Source organism: Talaromyces stipitatus, genomic scaffold (assembly GCF_000003125.1).
Source record: "Talaromyces stipitatus ATCC 10500 scf_1105507295523 genomic scaffold, whole genome shotgun sequence".
NCBI classification, from domain to species: Eukaryota; Fungi; Ascomycota; class Eurotiomycetes; order Eurotiales; family Trichocomaceae; genus Talaromyces; species Talaromyces stipitatus.
In genome coordinates this window covers 4,803,220-4,821,452 of record NW_002990113.1, presented here as the reverse complement: position 1 = coordinate 4,821,452, position 18,233 = coordinate 4,803,220, and the positions used below count along the sequence as shown (strand labels likewise).

The following is an 18,233-nucleotide window of genomic DNA, read 5'->3' as shown; positions in this document are numbered from 1 at the left end:
CTCTCTTACCTTGACAATTGCTTTCCAAGGCACCTTGAGATTCAGAATATGTCCCGTGTGATGATTCTGGAGCAGCCATTCACCTCGCTCAATTTTCTCTAGCCCTGCATCTTTGAACATGTCTTTCAGGACGATATCAGTAAACCACCGAGACCTAGTGTCAGTATTCGCAAACACGAAAAGATATTGAAAGGGGCATATCCCACCTCCAGCGAATACATAAACGCCAAGGAAACATTATATCTTTGCCCTAGTGCGTCATTTACTTCTATCAAGTCTCCATAACAGATTTCAGGTGGTAATTAGCGTTAGGCTCGGCTGATTTGAACTATTAATTCCCTTGAAAGGGCCGGAGTACACAACAGAAGCTCTTTGGCATATGCTGCTGCTGCCGCTGCCGCCGCTGCAGCGTACCCCTGCCAGTCCTTGTCCTTGTGCGAATCCACTGGTCATTTGGTGGTATTTGCAGATTTTCATGGGTTTCATCCAGCATGGCCTTCGCTGCAGCCATCTCGAGCGGTATGGAGAAAATCCATCCGACTGTGTAATCGTCGTGCAACCGACAGATTCTGGTAGACATCGTAAGTATCTACAATGGATTTATGTGATCTCATAAATAGGCCATGCAACGACGGAACGACGACAGATGAATAGCATCGCAAGCATGATTATTAGGATGCTTCAGGGGGAGGAGAGACTGAGAAGTTGGGCAATCTGCCTGCAACTTTCCAGGGCAGCGCTTTGAGATCACATTGCAGCCAACCATTGTTGACTAGAACTAGATCGGAATCCGGATGTCCCAGCATTGTGTGCGGCAAAGCCTCTGATGAATTAACTTGGCCAGTTTCTGTTGGGACTTATCAAGTAGACCAAGGTGCTGTACGCATACCAGATGAACAGATGATATGGAATCTTGGAGTGAGGTGAATAATTCCTCTACTAGCTCTGAGGTGGTGGCCATACAGCGACATGTGTAGCTTCGGGTGCTTGAATAAGATGTCTCGTAGAACGAAAGGGCTTAGGATCAGGGCGACGGTTGTCATATAGTCAACCAGCATATTTTTTAGGCGTTGAATTATGTTGGGTCGAAAATCACAACCCCCATGTTGATTTAATTGATCCGGAGAAATCAGCCTGGTCTAATTGGCCGAGTAGAAGACGACAGAGAAGTGCCGCGTCTGCCGGATGCCGAATGCCGTTCAGGCGTCCTCCATTGCTTTGGGACTTGAGAGTTCTTCCAAACTCTTTGCGTCTTATCCGACGGGAATTATTGTCAACTAAGGCCACAGTCACGGTATTTGAATATATATTGGGTCTTCAAGCCCTACGACCGACAAATGCCTGTGCGGGACCGTGCAAATATCGTCTGTACCCGATGCCATTCTCGAAAGGTAAGAACTCACAGATCTACAGAAACGCCATGATATTTTATTCGATCTCTAAAATCGGTATAGATTAAATGTGATCTGCAAACGAGTGCCGATGGTATTTGCAAAAATTGCCGTCATTCAGATCTCCCATGCGTGTCAGTTAAATCTCCGGCGCAGACGTGTGACCAGGAATGTTAACGAACGCGCATCACAGACAGCGTAGGGGCGTTCGTAAACGGAATCCAGAAAAGTCTCGAGAGCGAAGTAGCATTCAGTCGATTCAGATTGAGCCGGTTCTCGGAGAGGCATTTCAGCCCTCGACCAGATCTAATACGCTCACATCTACCAAGCACACGATTCATGAAAGGGGCAGGCCCGGGCCTCCTGTTTCTCAGAATGCCGGCTTTGTGAGTCACTGTTCAATGATACAACAATTAGACGGCCCTGTCAATGTTGTGATTCCCAGAAATGCGGATTCCGATTCGTTGCGAGATGCCACTTTAAGGGTCACGCAAGCTTCGGTGCTCCTCAGACCGGTGTTACTCAGCGCAAGAACGGACGCATACTTGACGCATATTTTCCATCAATGTCCGGTAGTGGATTTGAGGGATGTCTCAGGAGCTCATTCCTCTATACTACTTCAACAAGGGGTTTGTATGGTGGGCGGCCTCCTAACACACGACACCAACGGCCCAGAACAAGCTCACGAATTGTATCAGAAGTTGAAATTACTGATGTCTATTAACTATGAAGAAGATTGTGTGCAGACACTGAAGGCTCTCTGTCTCATGTCTTGCTGGAGTGTAAAGCCATCAAGTCCCGTGAATCTTGATGGGCCGTGGATTTGGACAGGACTCGCTATACAGCTTGTGACACAAATGGGCTTGCACAGAGAAGGTACATATGCAACAAGGGCTAACTCGGGATGCCTACGGCGAGTATTCTGGTACCTCTTGGTACGTGACACTGTTACTCCTTTACCTGGACTCCATATCTGACCAGCACTTTAGAATAACGACTCGCTACAGGTAGCTTGCTGGGGTCGGCCTCCACGACTGAGACAGAAAGACTTGGATGTGAGACCTCCGACATTGGAAGACTTTGAGGTCCCGAACATGCAATCGTTAGTATTCATAGAGACAACCAAGCTCTGCACGGTAATGACTCGCATTGCCAAGTTATACATGGAAAGGCACCATATCCAACAATCGGAACTGTCGAGTATTGATGCTGCTTTGTGTGACTGGGTGAACAGCCTCCCAGAAGATCTTCGGCTATATAATGCAAACGATCAAAGAAAGGCGTATTACCGCCCGGCGTCAGAGTTATTCATTCAGTACTTCGTGGTTATTGTAATGAGTCAGATGCTGAGGTACAAGGAAAGAGACAGGCCGTGGAGAGTATCTGTTGTGTCACGCATTGCTGCGTCCTGTGCCTCTTTCCTATATGATGAGATATTATGTCGGGAAGAAACTGTCTTTCTTCTCCCGAATCACGGGTTCTTCTGCTTGGCCATCTCGCTTCCCTTGATTTGCCATTATCCTCAGCTGGAGCCGGAGAGCACAGTGAGGAAAAGAGACATAGCTATCGTCTGTTCTGTCCTGAACAAAATGCGAGATAGGTATGGAGATGCAGATATGGTACTGGAGAAAATGAGGAGATTGCGAGAGACCGTTGAGAGATCCTCACGAGTGAACGGAGGGCCCGATGCTATACCATCGGATATCCAGGGCTCTGACGTTCGAGCGAAAGAGCTTTTCCCCTTCCCACTCGATATGTGCAGGGAGATGAATCTGCTAGAATCGGTCAATGCACCTGATCCCCAGCATTCCCAAAATACCGGTTCTCTGCCGTTGGATGAGCACACCGATAATCCCTTCTTCGGGCTCAGTTTCATGGATTTTTTTGAACCGGATCCTAACATGTTCGACTTTACGATTGACTCTGAACCGAATGCATATTCGACGCAGGAGGTTTTCTCATGAGAACCCGCTCTTATCCCGAAAGATGAAGCCTTCCGCCATTCAGAGCAATCAATAGTCACAGCCAAAGGGGCTGAATGACAGGTTTCATCATTCACGGTATGGGAAAAGACATTTCGATTTGGCGATGTTAGCACATTTAAATTAACTTAATAAAAGAATCTTATCAACCTCCTGAAAAACCGGCTTCGTTGGAAATATGACAAGTCACTCCTGTCTCCTGTACGAGAAACTTCGACTGTCAGACCCATGCAGTGTTAGCGGACACGACACGTAGTACATACTGACTTGACAGCAATCAGCAACTAATCATGTTGTACAAGATCGCAAGATGAAGAATCGGATGGAGAAAATGAACTATAGCGCCGCCTACTAAAGCGGCATGGCTGAGCACCGCCCGATCGCGCCAAGCCCAACGGGGTAATGTCCCTGGATCCTTCTTTTTCCTCCTTCTCCGGAATTTCAGTTTATACAAGCCACCACACCACTTTCTCCCCGCCTCGCTTAGAAACTCCGGGAATGGTATAAAGGTATGCATGATGTGATCTTCTGGTCGTACCATTCGAGTCTCCTGACTGACCTCTTGTCCGTCCCACAAACACAGCGAGCGAGTATACGATCCAGCTGATCAGTTCAACTCTCCGCTTTTTCTCTCCTCTTTACTGACCACAGTCAATCCTTCCTGTCCGTCATGTCTTTCGCGTGATACACCGTCATTTATATAATAATCAACGTATATATTTTATTTCTTCTTTTCTTTTCTTTTTGGTGAGGATGGACAGCCTTCGGTCGAGTACGTCCTCGTACGGGGATCCCAGGTACCTTTCGACCGGCTATCCCAACGGCGCTGTTTCTGTGGTTCCGTCCCGCCTGGTAGATGGCTACCGGAGTGCATCAGATATGGCAACGGATGATAGGTCTCAATATAGTGGGGTATGTTGACTTTTACCCTCGTCGCAACACTTCGCTTTCGCTAACGAATTTATGCGATGAAGCACTCCGGCCCAATTCCGCAGACCAATGCTCCCTCAATCGACATCCAAGATCCGGTATTGTTACATCTTCTGACCGAGACCGCGATCGGAGATAGCGCCGGTTATGAGATTCTTCCATTCGAGGAAGTCGAAGACTTGAAGCGCGAATATGCTACTTTATCGAATCGGGTCGAAGGTACAAAACGGAAACTTGCATTGGAGACCAAGCTCAGAGATGCTGCACAATCACTACGCCGACTGTCAAGCTTAAAGAGCAACGGTGTGACGAACGGTGTGGCGCATCATCCCGAGGATGAAGAATTCACGATTAGTTCGCGGAAATGTGAAGAGCTCGCTCAGGAGCTATGGGCCTTGGAGAGGAGGGCACAGGATGTGCATAAACGCCTTTTGGAACATACAGCCGGAATACTTCAGTTGACGCATCGGGGCTTGAAGAAGAACGCAAATCGCGGCAGCATAAATAACGGTCTTAACGGTACTACACTCGACTTTGATGATCGAAGTCTCTACAGGGAAATGGAAACGGATGATCCGGGCTTGCGATCCCAAAACGGAGGCGGCGGTCTGGCTGCAGATATCAACAGTCTCCGAAGCACCGAGCAGAAATTAGAGGAGCTGAATGGACGTCTACGTGACTTACTTCTCGATAATCACAGTCCCCAGGATATAGGCCCACTGCCACTTAGAGTCACCGAGGATACGTCTCTAACCTTTGTTCAAGATCACCTTGCTTACCTCGAACGAAGCTTGGAAACCCTTCAATCCAGTGGACTTCGAAGGGGTGGACTCGAACCGGAAATATCGGCTACTGAAATGGGATCCGAACTCGGAGCCATCAACAGTCAATTACGAAGCTTACTTGGGCAAGCCGGTTCTCATCTCTCGCCGACACTGCCACCGCCTCCTAGTCCGACCGGGGAATATCTCAGTAATCATATGGACTATTTGAAGTCTGGAATGGAGGATCTACAGAGACGGGTTAACTCTCTACAAGACCAAAAGAGTATCCTGACCACGCAGATCCAGCAACAAAGAGAATTGAATTCAAAATCGGATGCTGAAAAGGACGCTCACGTAGCAGACTTGGCGCAACAGCTTGTTGAAACAAGGAAGCAGCGTGAGCTTTCTGAGCGTGAATTGGAAACCGTTAAAGACGAATTAGCTTTAGTGATGGAGCAGCTCGATACCGTGAGACAGCAGGAAAACATTCAAGATTCTCAAAGAGAGCGCGAGCAAATTGCTGCTCTGCAATACGAAAAGGAAGCCCGGTCTAAAGCAGAAACTGAAGTTCAACGCCTTCAGAATGAATTGACTCGTCTCGAGGGAGAATATGCACGCGAGCAGACAGCAGCACTAGAGCAAGAAAGGGAAGCACGATCCAAAGCCGAAACAGAAGTTCAACGTATAGGTGCGGAGCTGTTCCAAATTCAAGCAGAGTATGCACGCGCACAATCTACAGAGACAGAAGCTCAACGCCTTCGGGAAGAATTGACTCAACTTGAAGGCGAATACGCACGCGCACAATCTGCAGAGATAGAAGCTCAACGCCTTCGGGAAGAATTGACTCAACTTGAAGGCGAATACGCACGCGTACAATCTGCAGAGATAGAAGCTCAACGCCTTCGGGAAGAATTGACTCAACTTGAAGGCGAATACGCACGCGCACAATCTGCAGAGATAGAAGCTCAACGCCTTCGGGAAGAATTGACTCAACTTGAAGGCGAATACGCACGCGCACAATCTGCAGAGATAGAAGCTCAACGCCTTCGGGAAGAATTGACTCAACTTGAAGGCGAATACGCGCGTGCACAGACTGAATTGACTGTCGTTAAAGCCGAACTTGATGGAGCATATGGCACACGTGCAGAGCGAGCAGCCGAAGCCGCAGCCAGTCCGGCCTTGTATAAAGAAATCGAAGACCTCAACACGAAGAACATCAGTCTTGCCGAGGAGCTAGCCACCCTACGGGCCGAACGAGTTAACACCGGAGCCGACCAAGGCGAGCTTCAAAAGCGCGTCGAAACGCTTCAAAAGGAACTCGAAGAAACGATAGAAGATTACGAAGCAATGACCAAAGCAAGCATTGAATTTGAGAAGGAGCGCGAAAGATACGAAGGCACGATTGATAATTTGCGTGATCGCATCGAACAATTAGAGGCACAGCTCAGTGATGAGCGTATCACATGGATGGGCGTGAGTCAGACGGCCATGAGAGATGGTGCGACAGAGACCACTTCGACAATGGTATTGAAAAATGAATTTAAGAAGATGATGCGGGATACGAGAGCGGAGAATATGAAACTTCTTAGAGTAAGCTCTTACTCCCTTCTCTCATCTTGGCACGTACTGACGAATATCATCACAGGCCGAACAAGAAGAACGAAAGAAACTCGAAGCGCTGGTTCGCAGTCTCAAAATGGAACAAACAATCGGCAAACCGACTCTCAATCAGAGCATGGTCACCTAGGCCTTGTCTTTATTCTATATATACTAATAATCATCTATGGTTCGATCCCCTATAATGACAAGAAACCAACAAATGATCCTGTTCCCATTGATAATGCACGTGTGAAAATATGTACAGCGAACTTTTCTTTCTTTCTTCTCATCTTGTTTTATAGATATACGGGGAAGGGCAGGCGTCTTTTTTTTATTCTTTTCTTCCACTTTCGGATGGACCCAAGTCATTTATCGTCTTGGATGCTTGGTACCCTGGTAAGGATACTTGTCTACCAGTTTTCACTTTTTATCCCGCTTTCTTCTTGCACCTTTCGGGACATTCATGTATATTAATTGTATATATTTGATTATTATAATTCAGGTTTTCGGTGATGAAAGTTATTTAGGTCCGGAATTAAATCATTCTTTGAAGCAATTGGGATGCTTCCTAGTCTTTTTATGTACACAAGTCCAAGCCCGTCCATTCCAACTTCATCAACTTTAATTCCACTGACATGGACCGCGAGATTAACAATTCTTTATTTGAGTATGTCAATTCATATGAACAAGAATTACAAAATTGAGGATAGAGTAGGGCAACAAGAAAGTATACCAAAAGAAAATAATTTCCCTCGCCCATCACCGCCAAAAAAGGATTGACTGGACTCCAAATCCCAAATGCAAGATCTCTCATATGCGTCGTGTCGTAAACAATTTTTTCTTTTCCTTGGTTGTCTCACAGTCCTTTTGAGTATATGATATGTGATTGTGTGGGAGATAAGATTATCAGGGGGTTGACGAAAAAAGTATGTTTGTAAGATATGGAATAAGAAGCGAACGGTCGTTATTGTAGAGGAAAGAGAAGGGGTATTGGCATGCGTCTAATCAGTAATGGGTACTGGCTCAGACATGTAACCCAAAATTGTGCGTACAATGGCTGCTGTCTATACACCCACGAAAAATTGAGACGCCTCCATAATCTCCTCGTCACCCGCAGCAAAATCCCAGCCTACTATTCGCGAATCCTGGCTAGCACAGATAATCTTTCGCGCATCGAATTGAAGCTTATATATTCTTGCTGGTGTCATTGTCGGGTTATGGTGTCGGCCAGCTGCTATTGCTATTGGATGCACAAGTCCAGGTACAGCTCCTTGAGCTTGAGCAACAATGGCGTTAACAGCTTGCACTTGCTGTAACGGGATGTGATTCGGTTGGGGGTTATTCCCAGCTGGAGGAGGAGGAGGAGGGGCCTGTTGGTTGACTTGCTGTGGCGGTGCGGCTGCGTTCAATTGGGGCTGAGGATTGATATTGTGGTTATTGCTCTGACTTGGAACGGGGGCAACAGAGGGATGAATCCTAGCTTGGTGATGCAGTATCGACATGGTTCGAGACTGGCCTTGTAGCAACTCCATATAACGCATTGCTTGATCGCGAGCACGGGTAGAATATGGCGTATTTGCCATCGTCACGGCATCTGCATGGCGAAGTCGGTGTCCGACTAACCACCCGCCATTACGATCCTTTCTCCAAATGATAACTGTCTCGTCATACGAGCCGGAAACGATGCGGGCCCATCTGCTGCCCCCACCTCCTGGTGGGATGCTAGCACCTAGCGCTGTGACTTCAGTAGGATCTCTTGATCCTGCGTTTCGCGATGTAACACTACGACGAACTGCTGCTGGTCGATGTTGATAAGGTATGTTGCCATTACGATGAGCATCCCAGAACTCGTTATCCCGTGCAAGAGCTTCCAGTCGTTCTGCTTCCTCTGCGCCTGGAGGATCCCCAAACCCGGCTTGAACAGCCCGTACCAGGTTACTATGCCCAATCAGACAAGACACTTGTGCTGACGATTCATGATCGAAGATACGGACCGTGTCATCATTGCTACCACTGATGATGCGCCGGTTATCAAATTGGACACAAGCAATGCCCTTATCGTGGCCCAACACTGTCTTTAGGCATGATCCGTTGCGGATGCTCCATATTTTGATCAACCGGTCTCCTGCCGCTGAAACAATTTCGTCGCCGTGGATTTGTATCGCATTTATGGCTGCACCATGGCCTTCAAGTGTCATCAACAGGGTGTACGGCTCAAGCCTTTTGATATTGCCATTCGCGAGATTGGCTTCTAGCCACGAAGGAGAATACAGGGTTGTATCAATGATATAAGCAGGGTATTTGTTTGCTGCTCCTTTGACAACAGCAGGATAATCTTTATCCAATGGGGTGAGTGAACGACGGTTCCATATTTTGATGAATTTGTCTTTGGAACATGTCACGAGATAGCGTTTGTCGAATTTTAGATTCAAGACAGAGTCATGGTGCGCATTGGTCAATTCGAGGACTTTTTGACCCGTCGAAAACTTCCAAACGATGACTCTCCTGTCACTCCCTCCGGAGATGATCACGTCTTCCTCCGAGCTGGGATCGAATTGCAGACATAGTACTGATGTTTGATGGCCGCGAAGCGGTGGAAGGCTCAAACGCATTCGACTTAGATCCCAGACACGGATAGTTGTGTCGCGGCTCCCGCTGACCAGCCATTTATCTGAGAATTGAAGGGCATAGACGCATTGCTGATGAGCTTCATCTGGGTAAGCTGGATGGGGAAGCATAAAAGTGGTGAATCGGCCTTTGATCCAATTGTCTTCCAACCGTCTCCGTTGCTTATAAAGATAAGGCCAATTTATTTTAGCTGTGCCGTTTGGTAATCGAACTAACAGAGGGGAATGCCTCGTTGATGTCTCAAACTGATGGTCAGCCGGGGAGAATGATTGACCTGCACCGTTCACGTCTCGCATTTCTCGGTCATTGTCGTCATCATCTGCAGTGGTTGGCACATCTGCTTCAACAGTCTGATGCTGCTCGTTCCATGGTGGGTTGGACTGCGCGTCGCCATCGCAGGCGCCTCGCGATTGAAGGCTGGCTTCAGTAACACGCCTCTTAAGCTGAGGTTGGGGAGATTCGGAGTCGGCGTGTCTAGAACGAGATTTGCGGGTTTGGGACATCAATCGCTCGGTATGCAGTTCTTCATATCGTTTAATTGCGTCAATATCCACCCTCCACCCTTCTCTGATGTACATATCTCTCCATAGACGGGGATCGATAATACGATTTCTCCAACCGCGAGAGGCTAATGATGCAGTAAATAACGTGGCTGGATCGAGGTATGAGAATATTTCTGCAGTGATCTCCGGGGGTAGTCTGAGTACGGGGTCCATATGAAGTCGTGGCGTCAGTCGCTCCACGACTGAGGCGATTGAAGTTGTCGGTAAGCTGGAGAGTATAGAGTAGGCAAGCTCTGTGCCTCGGTCAGTGATAGTAATATCTAAACGGGGAATAGACACACACCGGCCCTCTCTGAATCACTGTAGGCGAGGATCCAGTCTGGTAGAAGCATCGATTCATTTTGAGCAGCGCCGTCCTCACCGTCTAGCTGACTTTTGGTGTCGTCGGAATAACCCTCGTCCAGTTTGTAGGACGCTGCCAATGAGGCCGAGGTGTATGGAGGTTTATCAGAACGCATTCGTAATATACCCTCTGATGAGTGCATAACAAAGGGAGACAGCTGTCTCCGATTGGCAATATCGTAGAATAGAGAAGTGAAAAGAGAGTGAGCCACCAGTGGCCCTACAAAGCACGCCGAGCCGGACCAGGCCAAAACAAACCTTCTTCGGTAGTGTCTCTTATGCCGGGTGTCACCAAGCGACTAAGTGTTCTGTGATGCGGTGCATTGGCAGTTATTGGATATGGTACCGGTAACGGACTCGAGCGATAAACAAACAGCGAGTCCTGTGACTCACGCGATCTGTAGAGGGGAGACGGGATTGTTGTACAGAGGTTGGAGAGAAGGTGAACTAATGACGTTTGGGAATAGTCTGGCACTTGATGCCTCAGGCCTCATTGATTTGTTTCGAATCTCGCATGCTTACTAAGCATACATTCACGGGACAGCTTCGCATGCCCTGTGACTCCTGTCCTGTATACCATGCTATCCTCCATGCATTCTAATATTCGTTAGCTTAAAGTCCGAACAGGGCTCATGGAACTGGCTGTTTTTCCTACTCCTAAATCGAAACATTGCATCTCTCATCATAGAAGAAACTTAGAAACATTGACAGTATCTAGAGCTTTCCTGATCGGGTTAGTCTGACGTGCCGAAACACGCTACGAGCACACTGCAATAAAGTCTAGTCAGCCTCTCGACTCAAGACTCGAGAGACTCTCTGTCAGTCTTCTCTTCTCCCTTTCCAGACGACCACTCTAGTCTTGCTTCTAGTTCACTCAGCACTGTTCTAGTGTCGCTGATTTGCCTCCAAGGATCAAGCCGCTCCCGTTCTGAGACTCTTGGCAGACTCTCTCCTCTCCACACCCCGACCACACAACTTTCCCTTTCCCCCCCACCACCATTACAAACCCCTGGTAAGTCGCTGTCCCGGACTTTTTCCGTCACAGGAGTCTTCACAAATCTCCAGAATACAGATCATCTACCTGGCAGTGGCCACTCTGTATTGCTACGTTTTATCGCCTTTTTGCAGTTACCGACACTGATCCCTGCCTGTACCGGGCTTTGAACAACATCAGCGAGTTAAACTGGGGCCGGTCCGGTGATTATTGTTGTTTCGCCATCCCTCGTGCGCGCCACGCTGGTAGCTTCTCGTTTTCCTTTGATCGCTCGATCTCGCGGTCGCCGAAATCATCGTCGAGCAAATACTCTCTACTCAACTGTCAACACGGATATTATATTGCTTGTGCAGGAGACCCTGGTGGCCTTGACTTGAACTTCGCTGTGTCGCCCCTGTCTCCCTTTCGACTTCACCGGTTCCGGACGCATTGACTTGCGGCACCACTTCCGATACCCATGATAAATAAGTCTTAGGCGCAACGGGTACGCTGGCTGGAACAGTTACTTGAGTGGTTAAAGTGAAGAATACACGGCGTGACCGAGTGCTGAAGTGCGGGAGGAATTCAACATGGATACTCCGACGAGCAACGGTCTCCCCGTTGGAGGCCCTGTTGCAGAGGACAATATCATTAACCGAAGAGGTGGCGAGTCCATCTACCAGAGCTGTGTGAACTTGAAACTTCGTCTGGCGGAGGTCCCCGGCTTTGAACAACATTTGGAAGAGATGGAAGCTGAAGAACGGGCCACAGCAGACCCCGTAAACTCCCTATGGACCTGCCTTCGAGCCGGATACCCGCTCATAACCATCTTCAACGCATCGCAGCCCGATGAGATGCTCGAAATCGATCCGGACAAGGTGCCGGAAGCAAAGAGACCGAAGGCTGCTACTTTCAAGTTCCTTCAGGCTTGTCTTCAAGACATGGGCTTTCCTCAGCAGGACTGCTTTCTGATCACCGATCTTTATGGTGAAAACACGACTGGTTTTATCAAGGTTAGTCTCTTCTGGGAAGTTACTCATGGCTGACCGTTGACTGACGAGAACAGGTGATTAAAATGGTAAACCGTGTACTAGACATACTCGAGATGCAAGGTCGTCTCCGTCGGCCGTCAGCAGCAGTTTCCAGTTTGCAAGAAGGCCCAGAGGGCACTGTAAAACTTACGAAACGTCAGCACATCCTCAAAGAACTACTTGTGACAGAACGTGACTACGTCCATCATCTGCAGAATTTGCAGGCGTTGAAGAAGGAGCTTGAGGAGACCGGAGCACTTACTGGTGACTCGAGCCATCAGATATTCATGAACTTGAACGATTTGTTAGACTCTGCGCAACGTTTCCTCATACGAATGGAACAACATTATGCTTTACCCGAAGAACGTCAAGATTGGGGCCACCTGTTCATCGATAACGAAGAGTTCTTGCGAAGATACGAACCATTCATCTCGAATCAGTTACAATGTGATGAAGTATGTCTTCGCGAATGGGACAAGATCAAGTCGGCTCCGCGTTCTATAGATTTACAGCAAATGGTCGCAATGCCCGCTACTCTCAACAGCTTTTTCGTCAAACCATTCCAGCGGCTCACCAAGTATCCACTCATGCTTGGGGTACGTGTCCTTTCTTTCTTTCTCTGCGTGTGTATGCTAATAATGGATTAGGAACTTCGAAAGCAAACAGATAACGAGGCGTTGAAGACACGGATCACAATGGCCATCGACATGATTCAATCTGTGCTCGATTCCGCAAACGACGCCATTGATAAGGAACACCTTCAAGCAGCAATGATTGATCTTGCGAATCGTGTTGATGACTGGAAAGCTCTCAAAGTGGATGGTTTTGGTGACCTGCTACGCTTCGGAACCTTTACTGTTTTGAAAGGAGAAGGCAATAAGGACTCGGAAAGAGAAGTAAGCATCAATCTTAGTTGTCTGCTAATACTGCGTTATAGATCTATGGCTACCTTGATGTTTCGGTTTGCTGACTTCTGTGCAACAGTATCATATCTATCTATTCCAGCGAATTCTCCTTTGCTGCAAAGATATCAATCCCAACAAGCAAAAGAGCAAACTCATTGGCTCAAAGGATAAGCCGTCGGCAAATCTTAAAGGCAAGCCACGCCTTCAGCTCAAGGGCCGTATCTATATGGCGAATGTGACAGATGTTGTGCTGCTTCAAAAACCAGGTATGCTCGCAATCCAATCATTATGGCGATACCCTTGCTATTACTCCCTTATTAACTAAGTATCTTCATAGGCTCTTATCGTATTCAGATCTTCTGGAAAGGTGATCCTGGCGTGGTTGACAACTTTATCATTCGGTACGTGAACGAAGATATCATGAAAAAATGGTACACGGACATCGATAAGCTGCGAGTGGAGAGTTATAACAGCCGCCACGCCCGCAATACCGGAACATCAGACTCAGAGTTCACGTATATGCAGAATATGGCAGGAATGGTCAATCCGTACCAGCAGGAATACGAAGCTGAAGAACCCGTTCATGTTCAGTCGGCCTCGTTTTCGGAGTTCCCAGTTAGTAGAAATGCGTCCAGCACCAGTCTTCGAGCCAGATCAGCGACAGGAGGTAGCAGCGGATCAATCGGTCTTCCTGCTGCTCGTCCACCTCCCCGTTTCCCCTTGCCAGAAGTTCCTCCCTTATTGCAGACACAGTTGTCAAACGGCAGTCTATCTCCAGGCGAACGGGTGGTCGGCACATCTTACTTTTCTCCGGTTACTGAAACCCCATCTACACGTTCTAGTTCACAGTCAACATTCAATTATCCCCGACAGATGACACCCACCAATGCGTGGAATGAAGAATCAAATCGGTACACTGCGCCAGCCTTATCTAGGGGAGTTTCAAGAGACGGGACTAACGGCAATCCTTATTTCAGTACATCAAACGGCGCTAACGGCCGTGTTCAACGACCATCTTTACCGCCAATGCCCGGGTCAGGGCAGACTTCAAGTCAGATGTCACAACGGATGCGATCGGCTAGCAGTCCAGATATTCACAACACTCCGAGATATATGAATGGCCATGCCATGCAAACGATCGACAACGTCCCGGTACCTCCAATTCCACCTCAACTTCAGAGTATGCGAGCACCGGTCAACCGCAGTCAGAATAACTCACCAACAAACAACGGACTCCCGATTCGAACAATGGCACAAACACCTCTTGGAACATCACGGCATATGCAAGGTGACTACAGTGATGGATATTTCCCGGCAATGGCTAACAGCCAGTCTTCTCTTTCTGAACATCCTCTATCCATGTCGGGCACCCTCGAACCAGATACACAGGCTTCCCAAGAGCCAATCATGCCAACTCAGCTGAAGGCGAAAGTCAACTTCGATGACAACTATGTAACTCTTGTTATAGCCAGCAACATTCTCTTCCGGTCCTTGACCGACCGGGTTGATGCCAAACTTGCTCGGTTCACCAATCGATCCATTGGCAGCAGATCTGTTAGGCTACGATACAAAGACGAGGATGGCGACTTTATTACTATTGACAGCGACGAAGCAGTTCAACTCGCATTCATGGAATGGAGAGATCAGCACCAGGACAGCCTTGCGCAGGGTCAAGTCGGCGAAATCCAGCTGTTCTGTCAAGCCGTCGAGAACTAAGAGTCGTCCGTTGCTAGTTTGCCATAGATCAAGCCTCTATAATTGCTGCTCGACTGATACCAACCAACCCATTTTTACTCTTATGATTCCATTAGCATTTCAATGAGGCAGTTTACGGCGTTTTTTTTTATCTTAATCTATGGCGTTTTTTGTTCCGGGTCGCAGATAGAAAGAAATGTTGGGTGGTGGTGTTGTTGTTGTTGTTGTTGTCTGCTGCTTCGCAAGATCATGGTCGTCTAAGCGTTCTGAATTGTTGTTCATCCTCAGGGAAAACCGGTACGTTGCGAGCGATCATGTCTGTTATTCGGTGTTGAGCATTGCTTCTATTGATTCAATGGCTTATTCTTTGCTTTCTTACAACTCACATGTCCCCTCGAAGTTTTAATCGTCCATGTTCGAATGTCTCTGGCCAGTCATACTCGAAATACCACCATTTTGATTTCTGGCCAGAGGCTATTTTTGCATTTTACAGCATTCAACGAACCGTCACGTACTTTGAGATGAATTTTGTTCTATAGTTATTCACATTTGACAACATGTATCGAGTTCAATCTTCAATCGGTTATGTTATGTCTAGGTAATTTAGCAATGCAATGTCAATTATTCAACCATATCCTTACATACCCTTGATTGTATCAGCAACTCTAGTCTTTTGATGCAAACTAGCAGGGATGTCTCTACCGGGTAGTCGGCATATCCTCAGGTTTTAAGATCTACGTACTATTGGGCGGTTGTAAACACCAATCATATTGTCAGTACTTGGATACATTCCGCGATATGCGCTGTGATCTCATGTTGGGCACTTAAGGGGGCGGCATTTTTTGTATGTCTTTCTTTGCTTTTTCTCTTTTCCTATCTAGTTTGAAACTGAAGCACGTCGTTAACGGATCTAGGATTTGAGTATACGTTACGGATGTACTTGTAGTCCCAAGCCTTCGGGGATCCCGACCGGATCAACGTATTCCTCTTCTGGAAAAAGAGCTTTTCCATTTCTGTGTTATGTGGCTTGCAAGTTTGAAGTTTGAAGTTTGAAGTTTTTTTTAGATTCTAGTTCTGTATAGGAAAATGACTCATGGTTCCGATGGGCTAGTATAATACTGACCCGGCGTTTCGTCAGCCCCTGGTTAGGGCTAGAATGAGTGAATTAATTGCGCTATGTCTTTTGGTAATGGATAAATACGTGGCGTTCCTTGAAATCAACAGATTCAATTCTGATTCTATCTCCAGTTAATATATCTGATTGAGTGTTGAGAGTGTTGAGGTATTGCATATCAACCAGTCTTGGCAATCTGGACGCTAACGAGTGGAAAGTTGTTACCCCGGAAAATACACAAAACTACATACAACACCCACAACAAGCCAAGATGTCGTTCTCCGGTCGCCGAGTGAGTATTCTGCGCCCTGCAGAAGTTAGGCGTTTCTCTGTTAGCAAGGATCTTTCTCAGAACGGTACGTTTCAAGTATCCTGAGCATAAATTGTTTCCCCTCTTATCGTGAGGAGCGGTCAGGTTTGTTCTTGGCGGACGATTTCTCCCATCATTGCTTGCACTTTGCTTTTTCCAGGATCAACAGAGCAATGAGCTAATCGAGAACTGTTGGATTTCAGAAAAGAACTCCGAAACCCATCGCAACTTCCGTTCTGCGCACGAAGGCCACAAACCCCACGCCGGCCTCGACGCTTCCCGTGCTTCTACCGGTGTCATTTGGTGTACAGAACGTGCCAATGAGCATGGCTTCTCAGAACATCCCCACGAATGGGCCAATTTAGGTCAGGGCGCCCCTGAAGCAGACGATGATATTGCTGGTAGTTTCCCTCGTCCCACGACGATTCCCATCGACTCGGCTGCCCGAGAATACGGCCCTACTGCAGGTATCAAGCCCCTCCGCGCTGCTGTGGCACGGCTTTACAATGAGCAGTACCGAAAGGGTAAGGAGAGTCAGTATACTTGGGAGAACGTGTGCATTGTGCCCGGTGGTCGTGCTGGGTTGATTAGAATTGCGGCCATTTTGGGGAATGCGTATTTGTCGTTCCCTATCCCGGATTATACCGCGTACTCTGAGATGTTATCTCTTTTCAAGAACGTATGCTATTCGATCATTGTTGCTCCAAAAGGGGATGAGAGCTGACCGTCTAGTTCTCGCCTATTCCTATCCCACTTTCAGAAAGTGATCACTATCACATCCACCCTGATAAGATCGCTGAGGAGATTGCTCGCGGCACCTCTGTACTTTTGACATCCAATCCTCGTAATCCCACCGGCCATGTTATCGCAAATCCATCTCTTGCCAAGATTCAAGATATCTGCCGTGATCGTGCCACTCTGATTTTGGATGAGTTTTATGGTGGTTACAACTACACCACTGACTGTGATGGAACGACATTGAGTGGCGCAGAGAATGTTATCGATGTTGACAAAGACGGTACGCTATCTGACCCCGAGACACAAGATGGAAGCTGACAAGATTTGCAGATGTTCTGTTGATTGACGGTCTCACCAAACGGTTCCGTCTACCAGGATGGCGTATCGCCTGGATTGTCGGCCCCAAAGAGTTCATCGAGGCTCTCGGATCTGCAGGTTCTTACTTGGATGGGGGTGCCAACGTTCCTTTCCAAGAGGCAGCCGTCCCTATGCTTAAACCATCCCTCGTCCAGGCAGAAATGAGGGCTCTGCAGGTTCACTTCCGTAGCAAACGTGACTATGTCGTCGCTCGTCTCCAGGAAATCGGTTTCCGATTCAAGGATATCCCTCAAGCCACTTTCTACATCTGGCTGGATTTGACATCCATTGAACCCCCTCTGCCGGAAAGTGCAAACATTTCCGACGGTTTGAACTTCTTCAATGCGCTATTGAAGGAGAAGACTATTGTTGTTCCGGGTATTTTCTTTGACTTGAATCCTGCCAAGCGTCGTGACCTATTTGACAGTCCTTGCCATCATTTTGTGCGTCTCAGCTACGGACCAAAAATGGAAGTCTTGAAGAAGGGGTTGGATGGCATTGAGCGGGTTATCCGTCGGGCTAGAGGAGAGAACGTTGGCCCGACACTGGAAGATGAGGTGGCCATTGAGGACTAAGTCTGGATGTCCGAAGGGCGTAGACGGTTAGCAAGAAAAAGAAAAAGAAAGAGAAAAACAGATTTTCGGTTGTAGATACATGAACATATCTATTTGAGGAATTTACGAATTTTTACGTGTGAAGAAAAGCAGAAAATAATAAATAAAATCATACCACTGCCGAGGCACGGAGATTTGTCGGTCGTTTCAGTCACGTGATTGACCGGCAGCAACTCATTCATCTGAGCTTCTTGTTTCGATATGTAACCACTCCAGGACAGCCATCGCTCCACCGCAACGGCAGCAAAAAGTTCACTGGTCTAGTGAGCTGTATGCTCACATGCGCCGAGAACACGC

The 18,233-nt window shown here is 47.6% G+C and overlaps 5 protein-coding genes across 5 annotated transcripts, besides 2 other annotated features; 4 read left to right on the top strand and 1 right to left on the bottom strand.

Moving 5' to 3' along the window:
• Nucleotides 1–380: 380 nt before the first annotated feature.
• Nucleotides 381–407: a microsatellite.
• A 1,619-nt stretch (nt 408–2,026) lies between these two features.
• On the top strand, nt 2,027–3,355 carry TSTA_077170 (acetamidase regulatory protein, putative; the record flags this gene model as incomplete). Its single annotated transcript, XM_002341696.1, has 2 exons — nt 2,027–2,326; nt 2,399–3,355. The coding sequence occupies 2 exons, from the start codon at nt 2,027–2,029 to the stop codon at nt 3,353–3,355; spliced, it is 1,257 nt and encodes a 418-aa protein (XP_002341737.1).
• A 771-nt stretch (nt 3,356–4,126) lies between these two features.
• TSTA_077160 (involucrin repeat protein) lies at nt 4,127–8,709 on the top strand (the record flags this gene model as incomplete). Its single annotated transcript, XM_002341695.1, has 3 exons — nt 4,127–4,285; nt 4,348–6,657; nt 6,713–8,709. The coding sequence occupies 3 exons, from the start codon at nt 4,127–4,129 to the stop codon at nt 6,812–6,814; spliced, it is 2,571 nt and encodes an 856-aa protein (XP_002341736.1). The 3' UTR covers nt 6,815–8,709.
• TSTA_077150 (F-box and WD domain protein) lies at nt 7,731–10,361 on the bottom strand (the record flags this gene model as incomplete). Its single annotated transcript, XM_002341694.1, has 2 exons — nt 10,141–10,361; nt 7,731–10,090 (listed from the first exon to the last, which is right to left on the bottom strand). The coding sequence occupies exons 1-2, from the start codon at nt 10,340–10,342 to the stop codon at nt 7,731–7,733; spliced, it is 2,562 nt and encodes an 853-aa protein (XP_002341735.1). The 5' UTR covers nt 10,343–10,361.
• Nucleotides 10,362–11,536: 1,175 nt separating this feature from the next.
• TSTA_077140 (Rho guanyl nucleotide exchange factor, putative) lies at nt 11,537–15,439 on the top strand. Its single transcript, XM_002341693.1, has 6 exons — nt 11,537–12,185; nt 12,239–12,799; nt 12,851–13,099; nt 13,188–13,374; nt 13,446–14,019; nt 14,086–15,439. Exons 1-6 carry the CDS (start codon nt 11,763–11,765, stop codon nt 14,822–14,824), a joined length of 2,733 nt encoding a protein of 910 aa, XP_002341734.1. The 5' UTR covers nt 11,537–11,762; the 3' UTR covers nt 14,825–15,439.
• Nucleotides 15,014–15,034: a microsatellite.
• Nucleotides 15,440–16,016: 577 nt separating the features above from the next.
• On the top strand, nt 16,017–18,011 carry TSTA_077130 (aminotransferase, classes I and II, putative). The gene is made up of 4 exons (XM_002341692.1): nt 16,017–16,273; nt 16,431–16,906; nt 16,960–17,245; nt 17,296–18,011. Exons 1-4 carry the CDS (start codon nt 16,189–16,191, stop codon nt 17,895–17,897), a joined length of 1,449 nt encoding a protein of 482 aa, XP_002341733.1. The 5' UTR covers nt 16,017–16,188; the 3' UTR covers nt 17,898–18,011.
• Nucleotides 18,012–18,233: the final 222 nt, after the last annotated feature.